The 22,857-nt window shown below is 43.9% G+C and overlaps 1 protein-coding gene across 1 annotated transcript in view; it reads right to left on the bottom strand.

Moving 5' to 3' along the window:
* The window catches only part of LOC139406072 (diacylglycerol kinase beta), a 154,788-nt gene that overhangs the window by 74,467 nt on the left and 57,464 nt on the right, over window positions 1–22,857 (bottom strand). Inside the window, exons 5-16 of the mRNA XM_071148539.1 lie at window positions 20,614–20,676; window positions 19,840–20,103; window positions 18,148–18,285; window positions 16,622–16,671; window positions 7,157–7,231; window positions 6,862–6,981; window positions 6,384–6,501; window positions 5,944–6,032; window positions 4,975–5,091; window positions 2,397–2,495; window positions 1,912–2,019; window positions 1,704–1,777 (exon numbers count right to left, since the gene is read on the bottom strand). Of these exons, the coding sequence (XP_071004640.1) occupies window positions 1,704–1,777; window positions 1,912–2,019; window positions 2,397–2,495; window positions 4,975–5,091; window positions 5,944–6,032; window positions 6,384–6,501; window positions 6,862–6,981; window positions 7,157–7,231; window positions 16,622–16,671; window positions 18,148–18,285; window positions 19,840–20,103; window positions 20,614–20,676 (1,315 nt within the window). The remainder of the gene's footprint in view (window positions 1–1,703; window positions 1,778–1,911; window positions 2,020–2,396; window positions 2,496–4,974; window positions 5,092–5,943; window positions 6,033–6,383; window positions 6,502–6,861; window positions 6,982–7,156; window positions 7,232–16,621; window positions 16,672–18,147; window positions 18,286–19,839; window positions 20,104–20,613; window positions 20,677–22,857) is intronic.

Below are 22,857 nucleotides of genomic sequence, written 5' to 3'. Positions count from 1 at the left end.
TTCAATTGATTGGACATGATTTTGGAAGGCACACACCTGTCTATATAAGGTCCCACAGTTGACAGTGCATGTCAGAGCAAAAACCAAGCCATGAAGTCGAAGGAATTGTCTGTAGAGCTCCGAGACAGGATTGTGTCGAGGCACAGATCTGGGGAAGTGTACCACACAAGCACTGAAGCTCCCCAAGAACAAAGGGCCTTGTTCAGGGAGGTGAACAAGAACCCAATGCTCACTCTGACAGAGCACCAGAGTTCCTCTATGGAGATGGAAGAACCTTCCAGAAGGAAAATCATCTCTGCAGCAATCCACCAATCAAGCCTTTATGGAAGAGTGGCCAGAAAGAAGCCACTCCTCAGTAAAAGGCACATGACAGCCCGCTTGGAGTTTGCCAAAAGGCACTCAGAATATGAGAATCAAGATTCTATGGTCTGATGAAACCTACATTGAACTCTTTGGCATGTCTGCCAAGCATCATGTCTGGAGGAAATCATCTCTACGGTGAAGCATGGTGGTGGTGGCATCATGCTGTGGGGATGGTTTTCAGCGGCAGGGACTGGGAGCAAAGAACAGAGAGACCCTTGATGAAAACCTGCTGCAGAGCGCTCAGGACCTCAGACTGGGGTAAAGATTCACCTTCCAACAGGACAACGGCCCTGGCTTCGGGACCATTCTCTGAAAGTCCTTGAGTGGCCCAGCCAGAGCCCGGACTTGAACCCGATCCAACATCTCTGGAGAGACCTGAAAATAGCTGTGCCGCGACACTCCCCATCCAACCTGACAGCTTGAGTTTTTTGGGCCTTGTGTTTTAGGTTATTGTCCTGCTGAAAGGTAAATTTGTCTCCCAGTGTCTGTAGGAAAGCACACCGAACCAGGTTTTCCTCTTTTGTTTTTGCTTGTGCTTAGCTCTATTCTGTTTCTTTGTATCCTAAAAAACTTCTTAGTCCTTGTTGATGACACACATACCCATAACATGATGCAGCCACCACCATGCTTGAAAATATGAAGAGTGGTACTCAGTGATGTCTTGATTTGGATTTGCCCCAATCAGAACACTTTGTATTCAGGACATAAAGTATTTTTCTTCTCCACATTTTCTGCAGTTTTACTTAAATATTTTGTTTCTGGACAGGCTTCCTTTTTTCACTGTCATTTAGGTTCGTATTGTGGAGTAACTACAATGTTGTTGATCCAGCCTCAGTTTTCTCCTATCACAAACATTAAACTCTGTAATAGTTTTAAAGTCACCATTGGCCTCATGGTGAAATCCCTAAGCTGTTTCCTTGCTCTCCAACAACTGAATTAGGAAGGACTCCTGTATCTTTGTAGTGACTGGGTGTATTGATACGCCATCCAAAGTGTAATTAATAACTTCACCATATCTGCTTTTTTTGTTTTACCCATCCAATTAAAGGTGCCAATTTGGCTCGCTCAGGTATCATATGAACACACATAAGACATGGCAAAATATGTAGAATTGCAAGAAATTAGCTATAAACCTGCAAAACAAATTATCTGCCCTATGTCAAAATTGTCGAATTGCAGGAAATTAGCTTTAGAAAGGCAATATTTTCTTTGTGCCAACAAGAGGGGAGTGAACAGTTTGGGGTCACATGGGTCACGAGATGGGGGGGTTTGTTACTATGCCGATAGACAATATCCCTCCGGACCTTTACCACCTAGGAAATTTGTGCTCTGTCACTTACCGCTCCCCTTGTCTCCCGCCACTCTTTGGGTTGACCAGGACCAGGAGGGGATGTGTGCCTGGGAGAGGAGTGATCTGGACAGGAGAGCAGAGACAGTCTCATGAGATATCTTGTATATCCATAGATACACAATCAACATTTTAGCCTGCCATGAGCTAACACAACAGACTCCAAGGCTCTGAAGATGCTCTGGGCTCGATTCACTCACCTGCAGTGCTTGTCCGTCTCCTGTGAATTTGAAGCTCTGACTCGGGTCGTCAGGGCTGGTGCTGGGCGGGGAGTCCCCTTCACCCCGCTTCACAACAGAATGACGGTCCTATAGACAGATAGATAGGCCAGCAGGCATAGAGACACATAAATAGACAGAAATATAAATGTGTTAATGCGTATATGAATTGTGACAGAGAAATTGGACAAAAGATGTATGTCACAGATGGCCGGTGGCACCTTAATTGGGGAGGACGGGTGCATAGTAATGGCTGGAATGGAATAAATGTACCTCAGATACATGGTTTCCATGTGTTTGATATCATTCCATTCAGCCCATTCCAGCCATTATTATGAACCGTCCACCCCTCAGTATACTTTTGTGGGTCTATAATTATATATTTCAAGTTTTTTTTTTCAGCATTGAAAGTATTGGAGATAAAACATTTAGAGATTCAGAGTGTGATTTACGGCATGTGATCTCACCAGGACTACAGGGCAGATGTAGGATGGGAGTAGAGTGTGGTCTCTAAGGGCTCCTCCATCACACTCTGGTTTCATGTTGGACGCACACTTATTATGGAGCTGATCAGGAAGGAGGATGAGGAGGATGGAGGGAGGAAAGGAGCAGAGAAGGAGTAGAAGAAGGAGAATGAGGCGAAGGAGAAGAGTGGAAAAGAAAAACAAAAATAGGCATTTGACACAGTGCCAGATATTGCATAACAGTACCAGATATAATGTAAAGTACAGTAGCTGCTTCTAAGACTGAGGATGAATAAATGCCTGCTGTGATGCTACAGGGATGAGCACATTACTAAACTATATATACAGTATATATATCAATTGACAACCCTAGCAAGATCTTTGAACTCCCCTTACTGGTGGTTTGAGGTACCACAGTTTGAATTTTCATCTGAGCATTTACCTAAATGGGGACATCTAGTGGACATATAAGGTAAAGTAGAAATGAGAAAATAGGTAGATTACAAACTATTCCCGTGAACTTCCTCAGGTTCATTGTTATCATCAGAAGCTCTCTGAGGCATTTGAGGCACTATGAACAGAAACATTGCCCCAATTCTAGGAGTTATCCAGTAGAGGGGAGTGCGTACAGGGCCATAATCAGGGTTTGAGTTTTATGAAGCTTTCACTTTGTATTCGTAGGCATTACTAATCAACCTCCGCACAAACAGACATCAATGGAGCACACAGATGATTGTATTAATCACTTACAATTCTATATTAATATCAGTGATGTAATGGTAAAAACAAGCTAGGTAATGGGTAAACTATCAACTCCAGTGGGTGATCGAGATTAAGACAAACAACAAACGATATAAATGAAAACGTATGACATTTTTAGAACTGTATTTTTTGCATTTTAATATAGGCCTATGACACGGTCGCCAGTTGTACGGTGTTTCCTCCGACACATTGGTGTGGCTTGCCTCCGGGTTAAGCGAGCAGTCTCCCGACCCCTCCTGTCTCAGCCTCCAGTATTTATGCTGCAATAGTTTATGTGTCGGGGGGCTCGGGACAGTCTGTTATATCTGGAGTATTTCTCCTGTCTTATCCGGTGTCCTGTGTGAATTTAAGATTTAAGAGGACCTGAGCCCTAGGACCATGCCTTAGGACTACCTGGCCTGATGTCTCCTTGCTGTCCCCAGTCCACCTTGTCGTGCTGCTGCTCCAGTTTCAACTGTTCTGCCTATGGAACCCTGGCCTGTTCACCGGACGTGCTACCTGTCCCAGACCTGCTGTTTTCAACTCTCTAGAGACAGCAGGAGCGGTAGAGATACTCGGCTGATCGGCTATGAAAAGCCATGAAAAGGCTATGAAAGGCTATGAAAAGCCAAATGGCATTTACTCCTGAGGTGCTGACCTGTTGCACCCTCTACAACCACTGTGATTACTATTTTCTGACTCTGCTGGTCATCTATGAACATTTGAACATCTTGGCCATGTTCTGTTATAATCTCCACCCAGCACAGCTAGAAGAGGACTGGCCACCCCTCATAGCCTGGTTCCTCTCTAGGTTTCTTCCTAGGTTCTGGCCTTTCAAGGGAGTTTTTCCTAGCCACCGTGCTTCTACACCTGCATTGCTTGATGTTTGGGGTTTTAGGCTGGGCTTCTGTGCAGCACTTTGTTACATCAGCTGATGTAAGAAGGGCTTTATAAATACATTTGATTGATTGATTGATGGTCAAGAAGCAGTGCGGCTTGTCAGGGTCGTGTTTCGGTGGATGCATGACTCTCGACCTTCGCCTCTCCTGAGTCAGTAAGGGAGTTGCAGCGATGGGACAAGACTGTAACTACCAATTGAATATCATGAAAAAAAGGTAAAAAATAACATTAAAAATAATAATAATACTAGCCAGAGCAATTCAACATTACTGAAACATTTTTAAGCAACTATTTTCCAAGTCATACTCCGAGAGTTGCTTTTTGTTTGTTTGGGGGATGTCTGTAGACGCGACACGAATTGCTGGCAGCTCTAAAATTGCCTTTTGTCTGGCATCTGGCAAACACACTGTCAGCAGCTTGCTTGCTTGACCGAGCTGGGGTAGTTCGTTTCACGTCTCAGGCCCTCGGCCTGTGCTGCTAAAAATGCAAATCTGTGAAGCAAATCCAGGGGACGCAGCCGAACATAACGAAAAAAAAACTGTTCATGATTCCACTAGTTCGCAAAGAGGCAGTCGCGATTAGAACTCAGTCAGAGCAAGAATATAAGTGTTCTGAGCTTTGATCAATGCTGGGAGCAATATTTTCATGTTTACTCATAATTGATTTTCTTTATTGTGTACAAATATATATATTTGTATTATCATAGTGTCCTCATATGTAGTTTTGGCCCTGAGTGTGTACTACTCACAGTGATCTGACACCACACACAGTGTCCTCATATGTGGTTATGGCCCTGAGTTAGTACTACTCACAGTGATCTGACACCACACACAGTGTCCTCATATGTGGTTATGGCCCTGAGTGTGTACTACTTACAGTGATCTGACACCACACACAGTGTCCTCATATGTAGTTATGGCCCTGAGTTAGTACTACTCACAGTGATCTGACACCACACACAGTGTAGGCCCGTTAAGCCCTGGTAGCACTTGATACTTCTGTGACAGCGGTCGCACTTAGTGGGAGAGTTTCCCTCCATCCACACGTGCTGCATAGCCTGGAGGGAGGGGGGGGGGGAGAGAAAGAACGAGAAAGATAGAGACAGTAACTATCACGAGGTCACAACATAAATCCAGTGCTAAATGGGCTATATTTAGTGCCAGATATCTACAAAAATAAAAGGCCTTCTGAAAGACATCATCTGCTAGTGAACCAGACTTGAGAAAGTGAAGTGGAGCTGAAACAGAGTAGGGACAATTTCAAGGTCTGTGAGTTCCAGAAGAGGTCTAATTAAATCAGAGGTTATATATAGAGACCGGTTAACAACATAAGTAGCTCTGCATGATCTCCCTGCCGCCATGATTGTGTGTGTGTGTGTGTGTGTGTGTGTGTGTGTGTGTGTGTGTGTGTGTGTGTGTGTGTGTGTGTGTGTGTGTGTGTGTGTGTGTGTGTGTGTGTGTGTGAGAGAGAGAGAGAGTGTGTGTGTGTGTGTGAGTCCCTGTTCCCATGATCCTCCTGCTCCTCTCCAGTCCTTAGCACTCGGCCAACAGCCAGAACAGGTTGCTTAGCAACGACAGGGCGTTCTATTCACACAACGTTAGTCAGATGGAGGTTAGGGGTTAGCTGTGGGTTAGCTCTCAGCTTAAGGCATCACACTAAAGAGTCACTTAAGGTAGGATATTGTAGGCCTGAGTCACAGTCAAGCTCACTGACTGAGAGGATTACACTAGAATGAGTAATGCACGCAAGAGAATTGTGAGTCATATAGTAAAGTGTAGACCTACATTTCTCAATATTTGTCACACTTTTTCTAAAACATAGGCACATAATAGATACTGCAATGACACACATGACAATATCATTACTGTCTGTGTTTGTGTGTGTGTTTAGTTGTATGTATAGTACTCACATTAGTGTGTCTGCGGGACTTGGCGTAGGTGCTGATGCAGGCAGCGATGTCTTTGGACACACAGCGTTCATGGACTGTGTACTTGCATACTGAAACACAGAGGTACACAGAGAGACAGTTAACCAATGGATGAACACCAAACACCAGACCAACCCTTTCATTGAAACATGTAATAAAATGACCCAGCGATAACATAACATTTGCCTTGATAATAGATCATTAATTAGTCACGCAATCATGTTTGTTATTCACAGAATGGAGGATGGGATAACAGAGTCAGAGAGAAATAGAGACAAGCATCTGGTTGAAAGAGAGAGAGGAACTGAAAGGCACCCAGGAGGCGACAGAACAGAGAGAGTAGAGTAGTGAATGCCAACAAGGGACAGAAATAGGGACTGAAGGAGAGAGAGAGTGGAACTGAGGGCCATACACAGACTCACTAGAGCAGCAGAGGCCCTGCTTGCGGACTCCCAGCAGCATGGTGTGGCAGTAGTTACAGTAGGCTGGCTTGTTGAAGTGCTTTAATTTCCACACATGCTGCCCATCCTCCTGCACATTCTACAGAGAGAGAGAAGAGAGAGAGAGAGAGAGAGAGAGAGAGAGAGAGCAAGAGATCAGTGGAGAGAATGGCATGATAGACCAGAGTGCTTAAGAGATGGCTAATCCTTTTTTTTTTTAAAGTAATCCATCACCACAAAAAGATCTTTCAGAATTGATTTTTTGGAACTGCCGCCCCAAACGCACTCACAGAGACACACACAAACACTTTCTCTCTCTCCCCACAGGGATCATACACTTACTAAAATGTATGCACTCATGTATGCACTCACTGTACTGCAAGTTGCTTTAGATAAAAACATCTGCTAAATGGCATCCATTATCATATTATATTACACACACACACACAAAGTGCCTCACCGTCTCCATGCCCAGCAGGACCAGCAGAGGGATGGTGGTGAGGCCTCCCCTGATCCACTCCTCCAGGGTGACTGTTCCGTCCCGGTCATAGTCTATCTCTTCCATCATCTCCTTCAGGATCTAGGAGGAGACGGGGAGGAAAGTCCAGTAAAGTCTTGCCAAATTGTGATACTGTTTCGTTCCGTTATTTCCTTGTCACTGTAGTTATGCTAGCCTGTTCAGGTCGACCTACTCCAACGCTCCAATATGTTGGGACCAGGGAAAACAAGACACATAAGGCTGTGTGCATTCTTACTGGTCGCAGCTCTGTAGAGTCCCATTCCAGGTACTCTGCCACGTGGACCATCTGATTGATGATGCGGTCCAGTTCCTACACACACAGGAAGAGGGCAAAACGTTAGACCACAACAACAACAACATTGTGGTAGTCTTCTTGATAATAAATGACCTCATCCACACATAAGGCAAAGAGTGGCTACTTTGAAGAATCTCAAATATAAAATATATTTAGATTTGTTTAACACTTTTTTGGTTACTACATGATTCCATGTGTGTTATTTCGTAGTTTTGATGTCTTCACTATTATTCTACAATGTATAAAATAGTAAAAATAAAGAAAAACCCTTGAATGAGTAAGTGTGTCCAAACGTTTGACTGGTACTGTATATTGAATTTGTACCTTTAAAACAACGTCGCATGATATCCACTATAAGAAGAAGAAAATCTACAGCTATTAATTCAGTCTCCCATTCAGGGTTTCAACCTAGCCCAGCCCTGCTTAGCTATGACATTTTTTTCAATTAAACCCAGGATTAACCTCAAATAGACAATACAGTGCTTTCAGAAAGTATTCATACCCCTTGACTTACTCCGCATTTTGTGGTGTTACAGCCGTAATTCAAAAAGGATTAAATAGATTTTTCCCCACACACATCTACACACAATACCCGATAATAACAAAGTGAAAACACATTTTTAGCACATTTATTGAAAATTAAATACAGAAGTATCTCATTCATATGTTAGAATCACCTTTGGCAGCGATTACAGCTGTGTCTTTCTTGGTAAGTCTCTAAGAGCGTTGCACGCTTGGATTGTACAATATCTGAAAATGATTCTTTAAAAAATTCTTCAAGCTCTGTCAAGTTGGCTGTTGATCATTGCTTGACAAGTCTTGCCATAGATTTTCAAGCCAATTTAAGTCAAAACTGTAACTAGGCCACTCAGGAACATTCAATGTCGTCTTGGTAAGCAAATCCAGTGTATATTTGGCCTTGTGTTTTAGGTTACTGTCCTGCTGAAAGGTGAATTTATCTTCCATTGTTTGTAGGAAAGTAGACTGAACCAGGTTTTTCTCTAGGATCTTGCCTGTGAATAACTCTATTCCACTCTTTCTTATCCTAAAAAAACTCCATAGTTCTTGCTGATGACAAGCACACCAATAACATCATACAGCCACCACCATGCCTGAAAAAATGAAGACTGGTATTCAGTGATGTGTTGTGTTGGATTTGCCCCAAACAAAACATTTCGTATTAAGGACATAAAGTTAATTTCTTTGCCACATTTTCTGAAGTTTTACTTTAATGGCTTATTGTAAACAGGATGCATGTTTTGGAATATTTGTATTCTGTACAGGCGTCCTTCTTTTCACGCCATCATTTAGGTTAGTATTGTGGAGTAACAACAATGCTGTTGATACATCCTCAGTTTTCTCCTATCACAGCCATTGGTGAAATCCCTGAGCGGTTTCCTTTCTCTCTGGCAACTGAGTTAGGAAGGACGTGTCACGCCCTGACCTTAGTTATCTTTGTTTTCTTTATTATTTTGGTTAGGTCAGGGTGTGACAAGGGTGGTTGGTTTAGTTTTTGTATTGTCTAGGTGTTTTTGTCCTGTCTAGGGTTTTTGTAATTCTATGGGGTTTCAGTATGTCTAGGTATATGTAGGTCTATGGTGGCCTGAATTGGTTCCCAATCAGAGGCAGCTGTTTATCGTTGTCTCTGATTGGGGATCCTATTTAGGTTGCCATTTGCCATTTTGGTTGTGTGGGTTATTTTTCTATGTTTAGTTGCCTGTTAGGACTAGTCATATTGCGTCACTGTTTGTTATGTTATTTTGTATAGTTTTGTTCAGTGTTGCATTCGTTTAATAAAATTGAATGTACGCTTATCACACTGCGCCTTGGTGTCCTCCATACAACGACCGTGACATGACACCTGTATCTTTGTTGTGACTTGGTGTATTGAGACACCATACAAAGTGTATTTAATAACTTCAATGTCAGATGTGTACCCTTCTACTAATATATGCCCTTCTTTGCAAGGCAGTGGAACACCTCCCTGGTCTTTGTGGTTGAATCTGTGTTTGAAATTCACTGCTCAACTGAGGGACCTTACAGATAATTGTATATGTGGGGTACAGAGAGGAGGTCATTCAAAAATATTATTATTGCACACAGTGAGTCAATGCAACTTATGTGACTTGTTATGCAATAATGTTTTATCCTGAACTTATTTAGGCTTGCCCGAACAAAGGGGTGTAATACTTATTGACTGAAGATATTTCAGCTTTGAATTTTGTATTAATTTGTAAAATTTCCTCAAACATAATTCCACTTCGACATTATGGGGCATTGTGTGTAGGCCAGTGAGACAGAATCTAAATGTAATCAATTTTTTATTCAGGCTGTTACAGAACAAAATGTTAAAGTCAAGATGTGTGACTATTTTCTTAAGGCCTAGGGTTTCAAGCTCTGGTTGATTTCAAATGTAATGATATTTAGTTACATTTCATTGTGTTTGGTTGTCAAAGCAACAGGATATCAACATTTGAAGATGTATATTCTGCTTTGATAGTTCCATCTGTGTAGCTTTAATTCCAGTTTGTTTTAAATTTTTGTAAAATGTTTGTTGAATATTTAAACATATGATGTACTTGCAGTGAAGCCACTCAGCATTTACATTACATTCAGTCATCTAACAGACTAACATCCAGGGCGACCCACAGAAGCAACCAGGATCAACGCCCTGCTCAAGTGCATGTCGACAGATCTCAGCGAACTATCAGCCACTGGCCCAAGCTCCCAACTGCCAGGCCACCAGCCCTCCAAGATCCCCCCCCCCCCCCCCCCGCCCCCCTCCCACAGTTCCCAGAGAGCTGCCCCTCAACCATCCGAGACCCACCCCTCACAGTCGTCCCCCCCCCCCCCCCCCTCAAAATTATTCAGACTAAAATAAACCAATCCCAACCCTCAGCTTCCCTCAGCCCTTCCCACCTATCTCTGCTGGCCACCCTCTTCGGATTTCTATGCAACATACAGTGCCTTGCGAAAGTATTCGGCCCCCTTGAACTTTGCGACCTTTTGCCACATTTCAGGCTTCAAACATAAAGATATAAAACTGTACTTTTTTGTGAAGAATCAACAACAAGTGGGACACAATCATGAAGTGGAACGACATTTATTGGATATTTCAAACTTTTTTAACAAATCAAAAACTGAAAAATTGGGCGTGCAAAATTATTCAGCCCCTTTACTTTCAGTGCAGCAAACTCTCTCCAGAAGTTCAGTGAGGATCTCTGAATGATCCAATGTTGACCTAAATGACTAATGATGATAAATACAATCCACCTGTGTGTAATCAAGTCTCCGTATAAATGCACCTGCACTGTGATAGTCTCAGAGGTCCGTTAAAAGCGTAAAAGCAACACAGCTGAACACACCATCCCCACTGTCAAACATGGTGGTGGCAGCATCATGGTTTGGGCCTGCTTTTCTTCAGCAGGGACAGGGAAGATGGTTAAAATTGATGGGAAGATGGATGGAGCCAAATACAGGACCATTCTGGAAGAAAACCTGATGGAGTCTGCAAAAGACCTGAGACTGGGACGGAGATTTGTCTTCCAACAAGACAATGATCCAAAACATAAAGCAAAATCTACAATGGAATGGTTCAAAAATAAACATATCCAGGTGTTAGAATGGCCAAGTCAAAGTCCAGACCTGAATCCAATCGAGAATCTGTGGAAAGAACTGAAAACTGCTGTTCACAAATGCTCTCCATCCAACCTCACTGAGCTCGAGCTGTTTTGCAAGGAGGAATGGGAAAAAATGTCAGTCTCTCGATGTGCAAAACTGATAGAGACATACCCCAAGCGACTTACAGCTGTAATCGCAGCAAAAGGTGGCGCTACAAAGTATTAACTTAAGGGGGCTGAATAATTTTGCACACCCAATTTTTCAGTTTTTGATTTGTTAAAAAAGTTTGAAATATCCAATAAATGTCGTTCCACTTCATGATTGTGTCCCACTTATTGTTGATTCTTCACAGTAAAATACCGTTTTAAATCTTTATGTTTGAAGCCTGAAATGTGGCAAAAGGTCGCAAAGTTCAAGGGGGCCGAATACTTTCGCAAGGCACTGTATCTTTCAACTATGCTGTGATGTTTAACGTGCAATTTCTATCTAATCGAATAGAATCCACAGATTGTGAGATAAAGATTTATAATTTAAGATGAAAGCATGAATTCTTCAATCTTGCTTCGTTTTATATATCAACTCATACATGCTCTACCATAGAATCGGTCCATCAAATCTCTTCTCAAGTATTTTGTAATCTGCATGGCACAGCTGTCAACATCCTGGTCCTCAAATGAAACTGGTATACTTTCCTATTTATGCTATTTTTATTCCTCCCGCTGCCACCTGCCTCCTCCATTTTTTAGGTAATGCTGTAATCAATTGGTTGTAATCTTGGATTGAGCAGACCTTTCCAACAATAAAGATAACTGCATGAATGACAACTCTACCATTCCAATGTACAATATATCTTTTTTTGTTTGTTATTCCCTTTTCATAAATACAGGTATTTTATCCACCAGCACATTTGAGTTCAGACATAGTATTTGTAACATTTGTTCTATTTTTCAGGGAGATGAAATTGAAATTGCAACCAGCTCTGCAATTGTCACGTTCTGACCTCTATTTCTGTTGTTTTGTATTTATTTAGTATGGTCAGGGCGTGAGTTGGGTGGGCAGTCTATGTTTGTTTTTCTATGTTTTGGGGCATTTCTATGTTTTCGGCCTAGTATGGTTCTCAATCAGAGGCAGGTGTCATTAGTTGTCTCTGATTGAGAATCATACTTAGGTAGCCTGGGTTTCACTGTGTGTTTGTGGGTGATTGTTCCTGTCACTGTGTTTGGTGTCACAGGATAGGACTGTTTTGCGGTTTCACATTTCTTGTTTTTGTTAGTTTGTTCATGTGTAGTGATTTATTAAAACATGAATAACCACCACGCTGCGCTTTGGTCCGCTTCTCTTCCTCCTACAGACGAACGCCCTTACAGAATCACCCACCACAACAGGACCAAGCAGCGTGTCAACAGGCAGGAGCAGCAGGAGAAGCAACAGCGGCTGCAGGAGATACGTAGTAAGGAATTCTGGACATGGGAGGAAATCCTCGACGGGAAAGGACCCTGGGCTAAGCCAGGAGAATATTGCCGCCCCAAGGCCGAGCTGGAGGCAGCAAAAGCAGAGAGGCGGCATTCTGAGAAGCAAGCACGGCGGCGCGGACGGAAGCCCGAGAGTCACCCCCAAAAATTTCTTGGGGGGGGGCACAGGGGGAGTGTGGCAGAGTCAGGAGTCAGACCTGAGCCAACTCTCCCCGTTTATCGTGAGGAGCCAAGGAGGAGCTCAGAACCAGAGCTGGTGTTGGAGGTGAGCGAAGCAGAGACTGTGAAGGAGTTAATGGGGAAATTGGAGGAGAGTGATATGAGGGACTTGCTGGTTTGGTGCATGAGGCACGACATTCGCCCGACGGAGCGTGTCAGGGATTTAATGGCACCGGGGTCAGCTCTCCATACTCATCCTGAGGTGCGTGCGAGGGGTCTGGTGAAGACTGTGCCAGCCTCACGCACCAGGCCTCCTGTGCATCTCCCTAGCCTTGCACGTCCTGTGCCATCTCAGCACTACAGTGCTCCTAGCAGTGCTAACTGTGGCGGGCATGGTGCTGGTCAGGCACCGTGTTATGCAGTTGTGCGCACGGTGTCCCCAGTACGCGTGCTTAGCCCGGTGCGCTACATCCCAGCTCCCCACATCTGCCGCGCTAGGGTGAAGATCCAGCCAGGGCGGTTGGTGCCAGCCCTGCTCTCAAGATCTCCAGTACGCCTTCACGGCCCGGTCTATCCGTCACCACCTCCACACCCCAGCCCTCCGGTAGCAGCTCCCCGCACAAGGCTTCCTGTGCGTGTCCTCGGCCCAGTACCACCAGTGCCAGCACCACGCATCAGGCCTACAGTGCGCCTCGCCTGTCCAGCACTGCCGGAGCCTCCCGCCTGTCCGGCGCCATCGGAGCTTCCCGTCTGCCCAGCGCCATCGGAGCTTCCCGTCTGCCCAGCGCCATCGGAGCTTCCCGTCTGCCCAGCGCCATCGGAGCTTCCCGTCTGCCCAGCGCCATCTGAGCTTCCCGTCTGCCCAGCGCCATCTGAGCTTCCCGTCTGCCCAGCGCCATCTGAGCTTCCCGTCTGCCCAGCGCCATCTGAGCTTCCCGTCTGCCCAGCGCCGCCAGGGCCGCCCGTCTGCCCAGTGCCGCCCGTCTGCCCAGAGCCGCCAGTGCCGCCCGTCTGCCCAGCGCCGCCAGTGCCGCCAGTGCCGCCCGTCAGCCAGGAGCCGCCAGTGCCGCCCGTCAGCCAGGGGCCGCCAGTGCCGCCAGTCAGCCAGGGGCCGCCAGTGCCGCCAGTCAGCCAGGGGCCGCCAGTGCCGCCAGTCAGCCAGGGGCCGCCAGTGCCGCCAGTCAGCCAAGGGCCGCCAGTCAGCCAGGGGCCGCCTGTGCCGCCAGTCAGCCAGGGGCCGCCCGAGCAGCTGTCCCTCTGTCCCGAGCAGCTGTCCCTCTGTCCCGAGCAGCTGCCCCTCTGTCCCGAGCAGCTGCCGCCCCTCTGTCCCAAGCAGCTGCCGCCCCTCTGTCCCGAGCAGCTGTCCCTCTGTCCCGAGCAGCTGCTTCACCTCTGTCCCGAGCTGCCCCTCTGTCCCGAGCAGCTGCCGCCCCTCTGTCCCGAGCAGCTGTCCCTCTGTCCCGAGCAGCTGCCCCTCTGTCCCGAGCAGCTGCCGCCCCTCTGTCCCGAGCAGCTGCCGCCCCTCTGTCCCGAGCAGCTGCCGCCCCTCTGTCCCGAGCTGCTATCGCCCCTCTGTCCCGAGCAGTTGTCCCTCTGTCCCGAGCAGTTGTCCCTCTGTCCCGAGCAGTTGCTTCACCTCTGTCCCGAGCTGCCCCTCTGTCCCGAGCAGCCCCTCTGTCCAGTGGGGTCATTGAGAGGGGTGGTCATGGTGAGTAAGCCAGGGAGGCGGACAATAAGGCGGACTAAGACAATGGTGAAGTGGGGTCCGCGTCCCGCGCCAGAGCCGCCACCGCGGACAGACGCCCACCCAGACCCTCCCCTATAGGTCAAGGTTTTGCGGCCGGAGTCCGCACCTTTGGGGGGGGGGTACTGTCACGTTCTGACCTCTATTTCTGTTGTTTTGTATTTATTTAGTATGGTCAGGGCGTGAGTTGGGTGGGCAGTCTATGTTTGTTTTTCTATGTTTTGGGGCATTTCTATGTTTTCGGCCTAGTATGGTTCTCAATCAGAGGCAGGTGTCATTAGTTGTCTCTGATTGAGAATCATACTTAGGTAGCCTGGGTTTCACTGTGTGTTTGTGGGTGATTGTTCCTGTCACTGTGTTTGGTGTCACAGGATAGGACTGTTTTGCGTTTTCACATTTCTTGTTTTTGTTAGTTTGTTCATGTGTAGTGATTTATTAAAACATGAATAACCACCACGCTGCGCTTTGGTCCGCTTCTCTTCCTCCTACAGACGAACGCCCTTACAGCAATGCTGGTTTGGAAAAGAGAGAGACTTTGAAAAAGGTTTAATTTTCAATTAATCGTCATTTTCAAACAATGGATGAGCTTTTCTCAATAATCTACTTGAGAACCATTTATGGTTCAATTAAAACTTTTGTATAAGTGAAACTTTTAGAGGTTTAGAGTTTTTATATTTAATCATCTCAACCCACCCAGTTCATTTTCATTATATAGATAGGCACGTTTTATCTTGTCTGGTTTAGCATCCCAGATAAAGCAAAATATATTTTTTTCATATGATTTGAAAAACGAATAATCATAAGTAGGCATAGCCATAAGTAAGTGAGTAAACTGAGATATGACTAAGGAGTTAATCAGTGTAATTTCTTCATAAATAGACAGGCATTTACCTCTCCATGGTTGCAGGATCTTGTCCATTTTTACTTGTTTTCTATTGAAATTGATTGTGGAGAGTTCATTTATGTCTTTAGTGATATGAATACCAAGTATGTCTACTTCACCGTCAGCCCATTTTATAGGTAAACTGCAAAGTCATGTAAAACGTGAATTTTTTTAAGATCCAATACGTAATATTGTACACTTACCGTAATTAGGTTTTAGTCCAGAGAGTCCAGAAGTTATCTAGATCTTCAATGAGACATTGCGGGAATATAGCTTTCGGACTTAATATAAAACTTGAGTCATCAGCATACATGGACACATTGTTTTTAAGCCTTGGATTTCTAATCCTCTAATGTTGTTATTTGAGCTGATAGCATTTCGATGGCCACAATGAATAGATATGGTGACAGTGGACACCCATGTTTAACTCCTTGACAAATCAAAACTTTCTGAGAAGTAACTGCTATTTACTATTTTACACCTGGGGTTGCTATACATAACTTTTTCCTATTTTATAAGAGACTCATTGTAATTGAAAAAAATCCAGGTATTTATAACTAGAATCAAGTCTTATTTTATCAAAATCCGCTATAAATACCAGGCATGGCTTCTTAGATGTTTCATGTTGTTCTATTATTTCTAGTAGTTGTCGTATATTATCTCTAATGTATCAAAAATGTAAAAAAAACTGTCTGATCAGGATGAACAATACCCGGTAAAACCTTTTTAATTCTGAGTGCTAGGCATTTCCCTAGTATTTTTGCATCACAACATTGAAGTATAAGAGGCCTCCAGTTTTTTAGATAAACTAGATCTTTCAAATTAATAATTGATATGTTGGATTCACATCTCCATCTCAACCAACAATCTATGCTAAAGAATAGGACTAAATCAAATTAAACTTTATTTAAAACGTGCATTTAAAGTTTGATTTGATAGATTTTTGGTTGAAATGGAGAAGTACTGTAACTATAAATGTATCTTTATGTAATCATATAAAGTGTGAATGTTCAAGATAGCATACGTAGGTTGTCGCAAGTCTGTGGAGATCTTCACAATTGCTATAATAATCTGTGCAGAATCTTGAACGGCATTGATCACTTGCACCATGTACTTTTAATGCAATCTCAACTACAATCCAGGTCATTTGGTTCTGCTATTAGATGAAGCACATTGATAAGTAACACAATCTGTTGTATAAATTAACAAGATATGTGACATTGTATTCCCACTTGAAATGTGCTGTGATTTTAAATGGTTGAAAGTGCAGTGATAGACATTTGGGTGACAACTAAACAAAAAAATCTGATAGTTTATTCTTTGGAATTTGGTTGTGCTTTTAGATGGTTGAAAGCCTAGTGATAACACATTTGAAATTCAACTAACTTTTGGCTCTACTTGACTGGGTGAATAAAGGTTGTAATCTCATTGATCAACGTCTTGCCCAGTGGGAAGGTTGGTATGTAATTGGACTAGAAAGGGGAGAGAAGAGGAGATGAGAAAAGAGGAGAGAGGGCCAGACTTACCGAGCTGTCCAGTACTCCATTGCCATCTGTGTCGTACAGCCGGAACATGACTAGAGGGGAAAGAGAGAAAAGAGACCCCATGATTCAGCTATAATGAGTTCTTGTTAGCACTGCTAACATTCCCAGTCAGACCCCCCTCTGGAAAGCAGGGGAAATATTAGAGCGCTACACGACACCACTCCTGTGTTGAAGCAGGGGGAGGTAATAGAGCGTGACATGTACTTCTGTGTTGTTGAGATGTCGGAATCGGTTAGCTGAGATTAGCTGTGTCAGGGTGTGCAGATATAGCTCCTGATGCTAAAGAAGTCTATTAGACACACCACGGCTCAGGATGTCAAGGGGCTAACAAGGACAGGTGCTGAGATAATCCCCAGGGGAGCCCTGCTCCTGATTTACTGCTAGCAACCAGTCACTCACTTACACTGTACTGCTGAGTGTTGAGGCCACTGCAGGCAGGTGTGTAGGCAGGTTGTGTGTGTGTGTGTGTGTGTGTGTGTGTGTGTGTGTGTGTGTGTGTGTGTGTGTGTGTGTGTGTGTGTGTGTGTGTGTGTGTGTGTGTGTGTGTGTGTGTGTGTGTGTGTGTGTGTGTGTGTGCCTGTGTGAGAGCTCGACTGTATTTGGCCACATAGATATGTCTGTAAACATTATTTGCTTAAATAATTAAATGTACAATCTAAAAAAATGTGGGTTTTTTGGATGACCCAACTGCTGGTTTGCAGGCATTGGGTCACTTAGTTGGGTGGTTTTCTTTAAAAATAGTGAGGTTGGGTTGTTGATGCTGGGCTATTGAAATATGACCCAGTGGGTCAGATCAGAAAACTGAAGGTGTGGCTTAGTAGGGCGTAGCTTTCAGATAGTTATTTTTGGTCACCCGCAAGAGTAAATGTCATTCTGGTTTATCTGTCTGTTGTATTGTTATCACATGATAAAGTTGAACACTGACACTTTTGTAGCTTTAATGAGGCTTACACATATGAGTTCTTCAAGAGCGTATGCATATCCCAATGTTGTAATTTTATTCTAAAATATGTAATATGCAAAAATATTAATTTGCAGTGTACAAACAACCTGAGCAGGAATTACATTTACACTCACATGTGGCCCCATAAAACGATCTGAAGGCCACGCCCCTAATAGGCCACGCCTCCTGAAAATAACCTATTCCATTAAAAAAAGACCCAGCTGTTGGGTCAACCCAGTATGAAAGTGAATTAAAACCCAACTGAAAACCCAACCTGTTGTGTTATTCACGCAACCTAACTGGCTGGGTCAAAATCACCCAGCATGTGTTCTGTCCAATATTTACCCAGCGCTGGGTCACCAAATAACCAAAATTGGGTTGTTTAAAACCCAGGATTTCTTTTGAGTGTATTACCTGAATTAATTAATTAGACTAATCCTCGCAAATGATGGTAGGATGTCTTTCTGAGTGGTTTAGGGACAGACCTTTTGACTCCACATGACCCTCTTGGTCTTTCAACCACAAGTCATTACAAACTTGCCTCCAACCAACTCCTATAACTCACATTCCAACTTGTCCTCTGGTGTGCCCCTCTCCAGCAGGGACAGGTAACACACAATGTCCTTCAGAAACACCACCTGGGGGGAGAGTAAAGGGGAGCCCTTCTGGGGTGATGGACTCCTCTTCTCCGTTCTGATCCTCTCTATGGATGTAATGTAACAAGAGATCAATGGATGATGGGGATGTTATACAGCAATGACCATGAGCAGGACTAAGCAACATGGCAGATTGAAATGTGATATGGCATGGTGATATAGATATGGTGATATGATGTGATAGGCGCATAAATCAAATCCAATAAATACCATAGCCTGTGTAAAGCTGGTAAAGCTTAGGTAGCTACCAATACACATGCCCTACATTGCCATGCAAAGTATTGAGCTAACAGAAACCAATGGCCACAGCTCAGACAATATTAACCAGTACACTTTATCAAACTGCTAGCTAAAATGCCCTGCTGTGAGTGATAATCAGTACAAAAGTATGTGGACAACCCTTCAAATGAGTGGATTCGGCTATATCAGCCACATCCGTTGCTGACAGGTGTATAAAATTGAGCACACAGCCATGCAATCTCCATAGACAAACATTGACAGTAGAATGTCCTTACTGAAGAGCTCAGTGACATTCATTGTCATAGGATGCCAACTTTCCAATAAGTCAGTTTGTCAAATTGCTGTCCTGCTAGTGTTGCCCCGGTCAACTGTAACTGCTGTTATTGTGAAGTAGAAACGTTTAGGTGAAACAACTCCTCAGCCGCAAAGTAGTTGTCCACACAAGCTCACAGAATGGGTCCCCCGAGTGCTGAACGGGAATGTCCAGAGCTTCATGAAATGTGTTTCCATGGCTGAGCAGCCGCATACAAGCCTAAGATCACCATGCACAATGCCAAGTGTTGGCTTGAGCAGTGTAAAGCTTGTCGCCTTTGGACTCTGGAGCAGTGGAAACGCGTTCTCTGGAGTAATGAATCACACTTCACCATCTGGCAGTCCAACAGACGAATCTGGGTTTGGCGGATGCCAGGAGAACCCTACCTGCCTGAATGCATAATGCCAATTGTAAAGTTTGGTGGAAGAGGTATAATGGTCTGGGTCTGTTTTTCATGGTTCGTGCTTAGCTCCTTAGTTCCAGTGAAGATAAATCTAGACGATTCTGTGCTTCCAACTTGAAACAATTTGAGGAAAGCTCTTTCCTGTTTCAGCATGGCAATGCCCCCGTGCACAAAGTGAGGTCAATACAAAAATGGTTTGTTGAGATTGGTGTCAAAGAACTTGACTGGCCTACACGGAGCCCTGACCTCAACACCATCGAACACCTTTGGGATTAATTGGAACTGACTGCGAGCCAGGCCTAATCTGCCAACATCAATGCCTGACCTCACTAGTGCTTTTACGTGGATTCTGCTAGTGGAAAGCCTTCACAGAAGAGTGGAGGCTGTTATAGCAGCATAGGGGGTACCAACTCCATATTAATGATTCTGGAATGAGATATTCGAGGAGCAGGTGTCCACATTCTTTTGGTCATGTAGTGTTTTTTAGTGCTGTGGTATTAGTAATGTTCCAGGCACAACATTTCTCTAACATTGATGTCATTGGAATTCATTGTTTACGGCAATACCATAGTCTAATACAGCATGCGTCACAACTTTTCCAGGAAAACAGTGTAATTGCCTACAGCACCTGAACAAGGTATTTACCTGGGGAGAGGCGAGGGGAGGCTGGGGACTTGGCTGGGGTGGGGGTCAGAGCATTACTACTGCTACCTGTGGAGAGTTTGGCTTGGGTGCAGGCAGGTGAGTGGTAGGAACCCCCGGGTGTGTGGGCCCCTGTCCCAGAGTGCTGTGAGGAGGAATGGGAGGAGCAGGGAGAGGTAGACACGGCACCTGAACATGTGGCCATCACAATGGAATGCTCTGGTGTGTGCCGGCCCATTGCTGTCAGGATGCTCTTCCCATTCATTCCTAGAAGACAGATAAGGGGGAAAGATGATTTCAGGAAAGATAAAGCGAGATAGGTAGGCAGTGGACTCATTAATTTGCAAACAGTTGTGTTTACAGAAGCAGACATTTAGCATTGAGGATTAAGCCTACACAATAAAATACACAAAGTAAAGATACCTCACTTTCCAACCATGGGTCATGAAGAGAGATTCAAAATGACAAATAGAAAACGTTTCAGCATTTCACAACAACCAAAAACGAGACATTTTTTTCAATTTTTCACAACAATAACAAGGATGGTACAGATGAAACAAGAAAGGTCAGGTGAGATATACTCCACACACAAAACAACAGTTTACAACAAACTAAATTCCACTGAGCCATGGTACAGACTACTATCATGTCACCTGCTCCAAAACACAGATCACAAGTAACTTTATAACAGCAGTCAAACACTGTTGACAGACAGTAGCTGGACCATGAGTCTTAGTAGGATTATCTAAACATTGCCCTGTTGTCCTGCAGTGGTACCTGTTATGGGGGCACAGGCCACTTCAGTCTGTATAGAGATGCCTGCATCAATGGAACGTGGCTCTGCAGACACATCAGGGCAAGAAAAGCAAGACAGAGAAAGTGAGAGGATGTGAAATAGAGGAAGGGAGAGAAAGGAGTGTGATATAGGCTGTGTTAAAGGGGAAACAGAAGGAGTGTGATATAGGCTGTGTTAAAGGGGAAACAGAAGGAGTGTGATATAGGCTGTGTTAAAGGGGAAGGAGAAGGAGTGTGATATAGGTTGTGTTAAATGGGAAGGAGAAGGAGTGTAGCATTGGATAGAAAGCACTCTGAAGTTTCTAAAACTGTTAAAAATAATGTCTGTGAGTATAACAGAACTGATATTGCAGGTGAAAACCAGAGGAAAATCCATCCAGAAGTTTTTTATTTGAGCTCACTGTTCATTACAATGCTTGTCTATGGGATATACAAATAAATAGCTTCCAGATTGCAGTTCCTATGGCTTCCACTAGATGTCAACAGTTTTTAGAAAGGGTTTCAGCCTTGTTTTCTGAAAAAGAAATTAGCAGTTGTAATTTTTCAAGGTGGCTCATTTATCTACATATTAGGGTGCCTGAGGATTGAATAGAAACATTGTTTGACTTGTTTGGACTAAGTTTATTGGTAACTTTTGGGATTCCTTTGTACGCATGTTGAACTAGTGGAACGGGTGGATTACTGAATCAAACGCGAGAACTAAACTGACTTTTTTGGGATATAAAGAAGGACTTTATCTAACAAAACAACCAGTTGTTGTGTAGCTGGGACCCTTGGGATTGCAAACAGAGGAAGATATTCAAAGGTAAATGATTTATTTTATCGCTATTTCTGACTTTTGTGAGGCCTCTGTTGGTTTGGAAAATGTTTATAATGCTTTCGTATGCGGGGCGATGTCCTCAGATATTCGCATGGTATGCTTTCACCGTAAAGCCTTTTTGAAATCTGACAACGCGATTGGATTACCAAGAAGTTAAGCTTTTAAATGATGTAGGGCCCTTGTATGTTCATGAATGTTTAATATTACAATTTTGTCATTTGAATTTGGCGCACTCTAGCTTCACCGGATGTGTTCGATTTTGATCCCATTAACAGGATCTGTGCGCTAAGAGGTTTTTAAAGGGGAAGGAGAAGGAGTGTGATATATGCTGTGTTAAATGGGAAACAGAAGGAGTGTGATATAGGCTGTGTTAAAGGGGAAGGAGAAGGAGTCAGATATATATAGGAATGTCTGGCAATATGAGGGTGGATTCTATTTATAACCAAGGCAAAATTCAAAAAAATTCAAATTCAATAAAACTATAATAAAATACAGTAAAAATTTATCTGGTGACATTTTAAAGAGAAGATAAAGCTATATAAAAAGGCAAAGCAGATTAGAGGTTGCAGTAGTCTAAAGAAGCGGACTATTGCTTCAATGACTATTGACAAATTATGGGACCTTGTCTATAGTCAAACAACAAACATTCTTATAACCAGTGCATTGCTAGGGTCATGCATTGCTAGGGTCAATAGCAGGTACCTATTGGCCCGTATAGTAAAATCCTCTACTGGTGCTGTAGGCAAGGAAGGACAGGACAGGAAGTCACAAAAGTCATAAAAGAAAGACAGATAGTCTGTTTGGCCCTGAGAGGAAAGCAGAATATCAACCTATTAGAGAACTGTGGCCCCTGCCTGCCCAACACACAACAAAAGAGACCTTCTATCAAGACAAAGGAGTGAAAAATAATGTCAACAACACACTAAAAATACTTATTTCTCCCTGTCTCTTTTTGTTGGGGACTGGGAGATTGATTCAGGCAAGGAAACGCAAGCCTCTCTGGTCCTGAATGATAAAACCATGATGGGACTCTGACAGAGGGAGAGCAAGAGAGAGAGCGAGAAAGAGAGGAAAGGATAGAGAGAAGAAAAGAGAGGAAAGGAGAGAGAGAAGAAAAGAGAGGAAAGGAGAGAGAGAAGAAAAGAGAGAAAAGAGAGAGAGAAGAAAAGAGAGAAAAGAGAGAGAGAAGAAAAGAGAGAAAAGAGAGAGAGAAGAAAAGAGAGAGAGAAGAAAAGAGAGAGAGAAGAAAAGAGAGAGAAAGAAGAAAAGAGAGAGAGAAGAAAAGAGAGAGAAGAAAAGAGAGAGAGAAGAAAAGAGAGAGAGAAGAACAGAGAGAGAGAAGAACAGACAGACAGACAGACAGACAGACAGACAGACAGACAGACAGACAGACAGACAGACAGACA

The sequence above is a fragment of the Oncorhynchus clarkii genome, chromosome 3, assembly GCF_045791955.1.
Source record: "Oncorhynchus clarkii lewisi isolate Uvic-CL-2024 chromosome 3, UVic_Ocla_1.0, whole genome shotgun sequence".
NCBI classification, from domain to species: Eukaryota; Metazoa; Chordata; class Actinopteri; order Salmoniformes; family Salmonidae; genus Oncorhynchus; species Oncorhynchus clarkii.
This window is presented reverse-complemented; position numbering and strand designations above follow the sequence as displayed.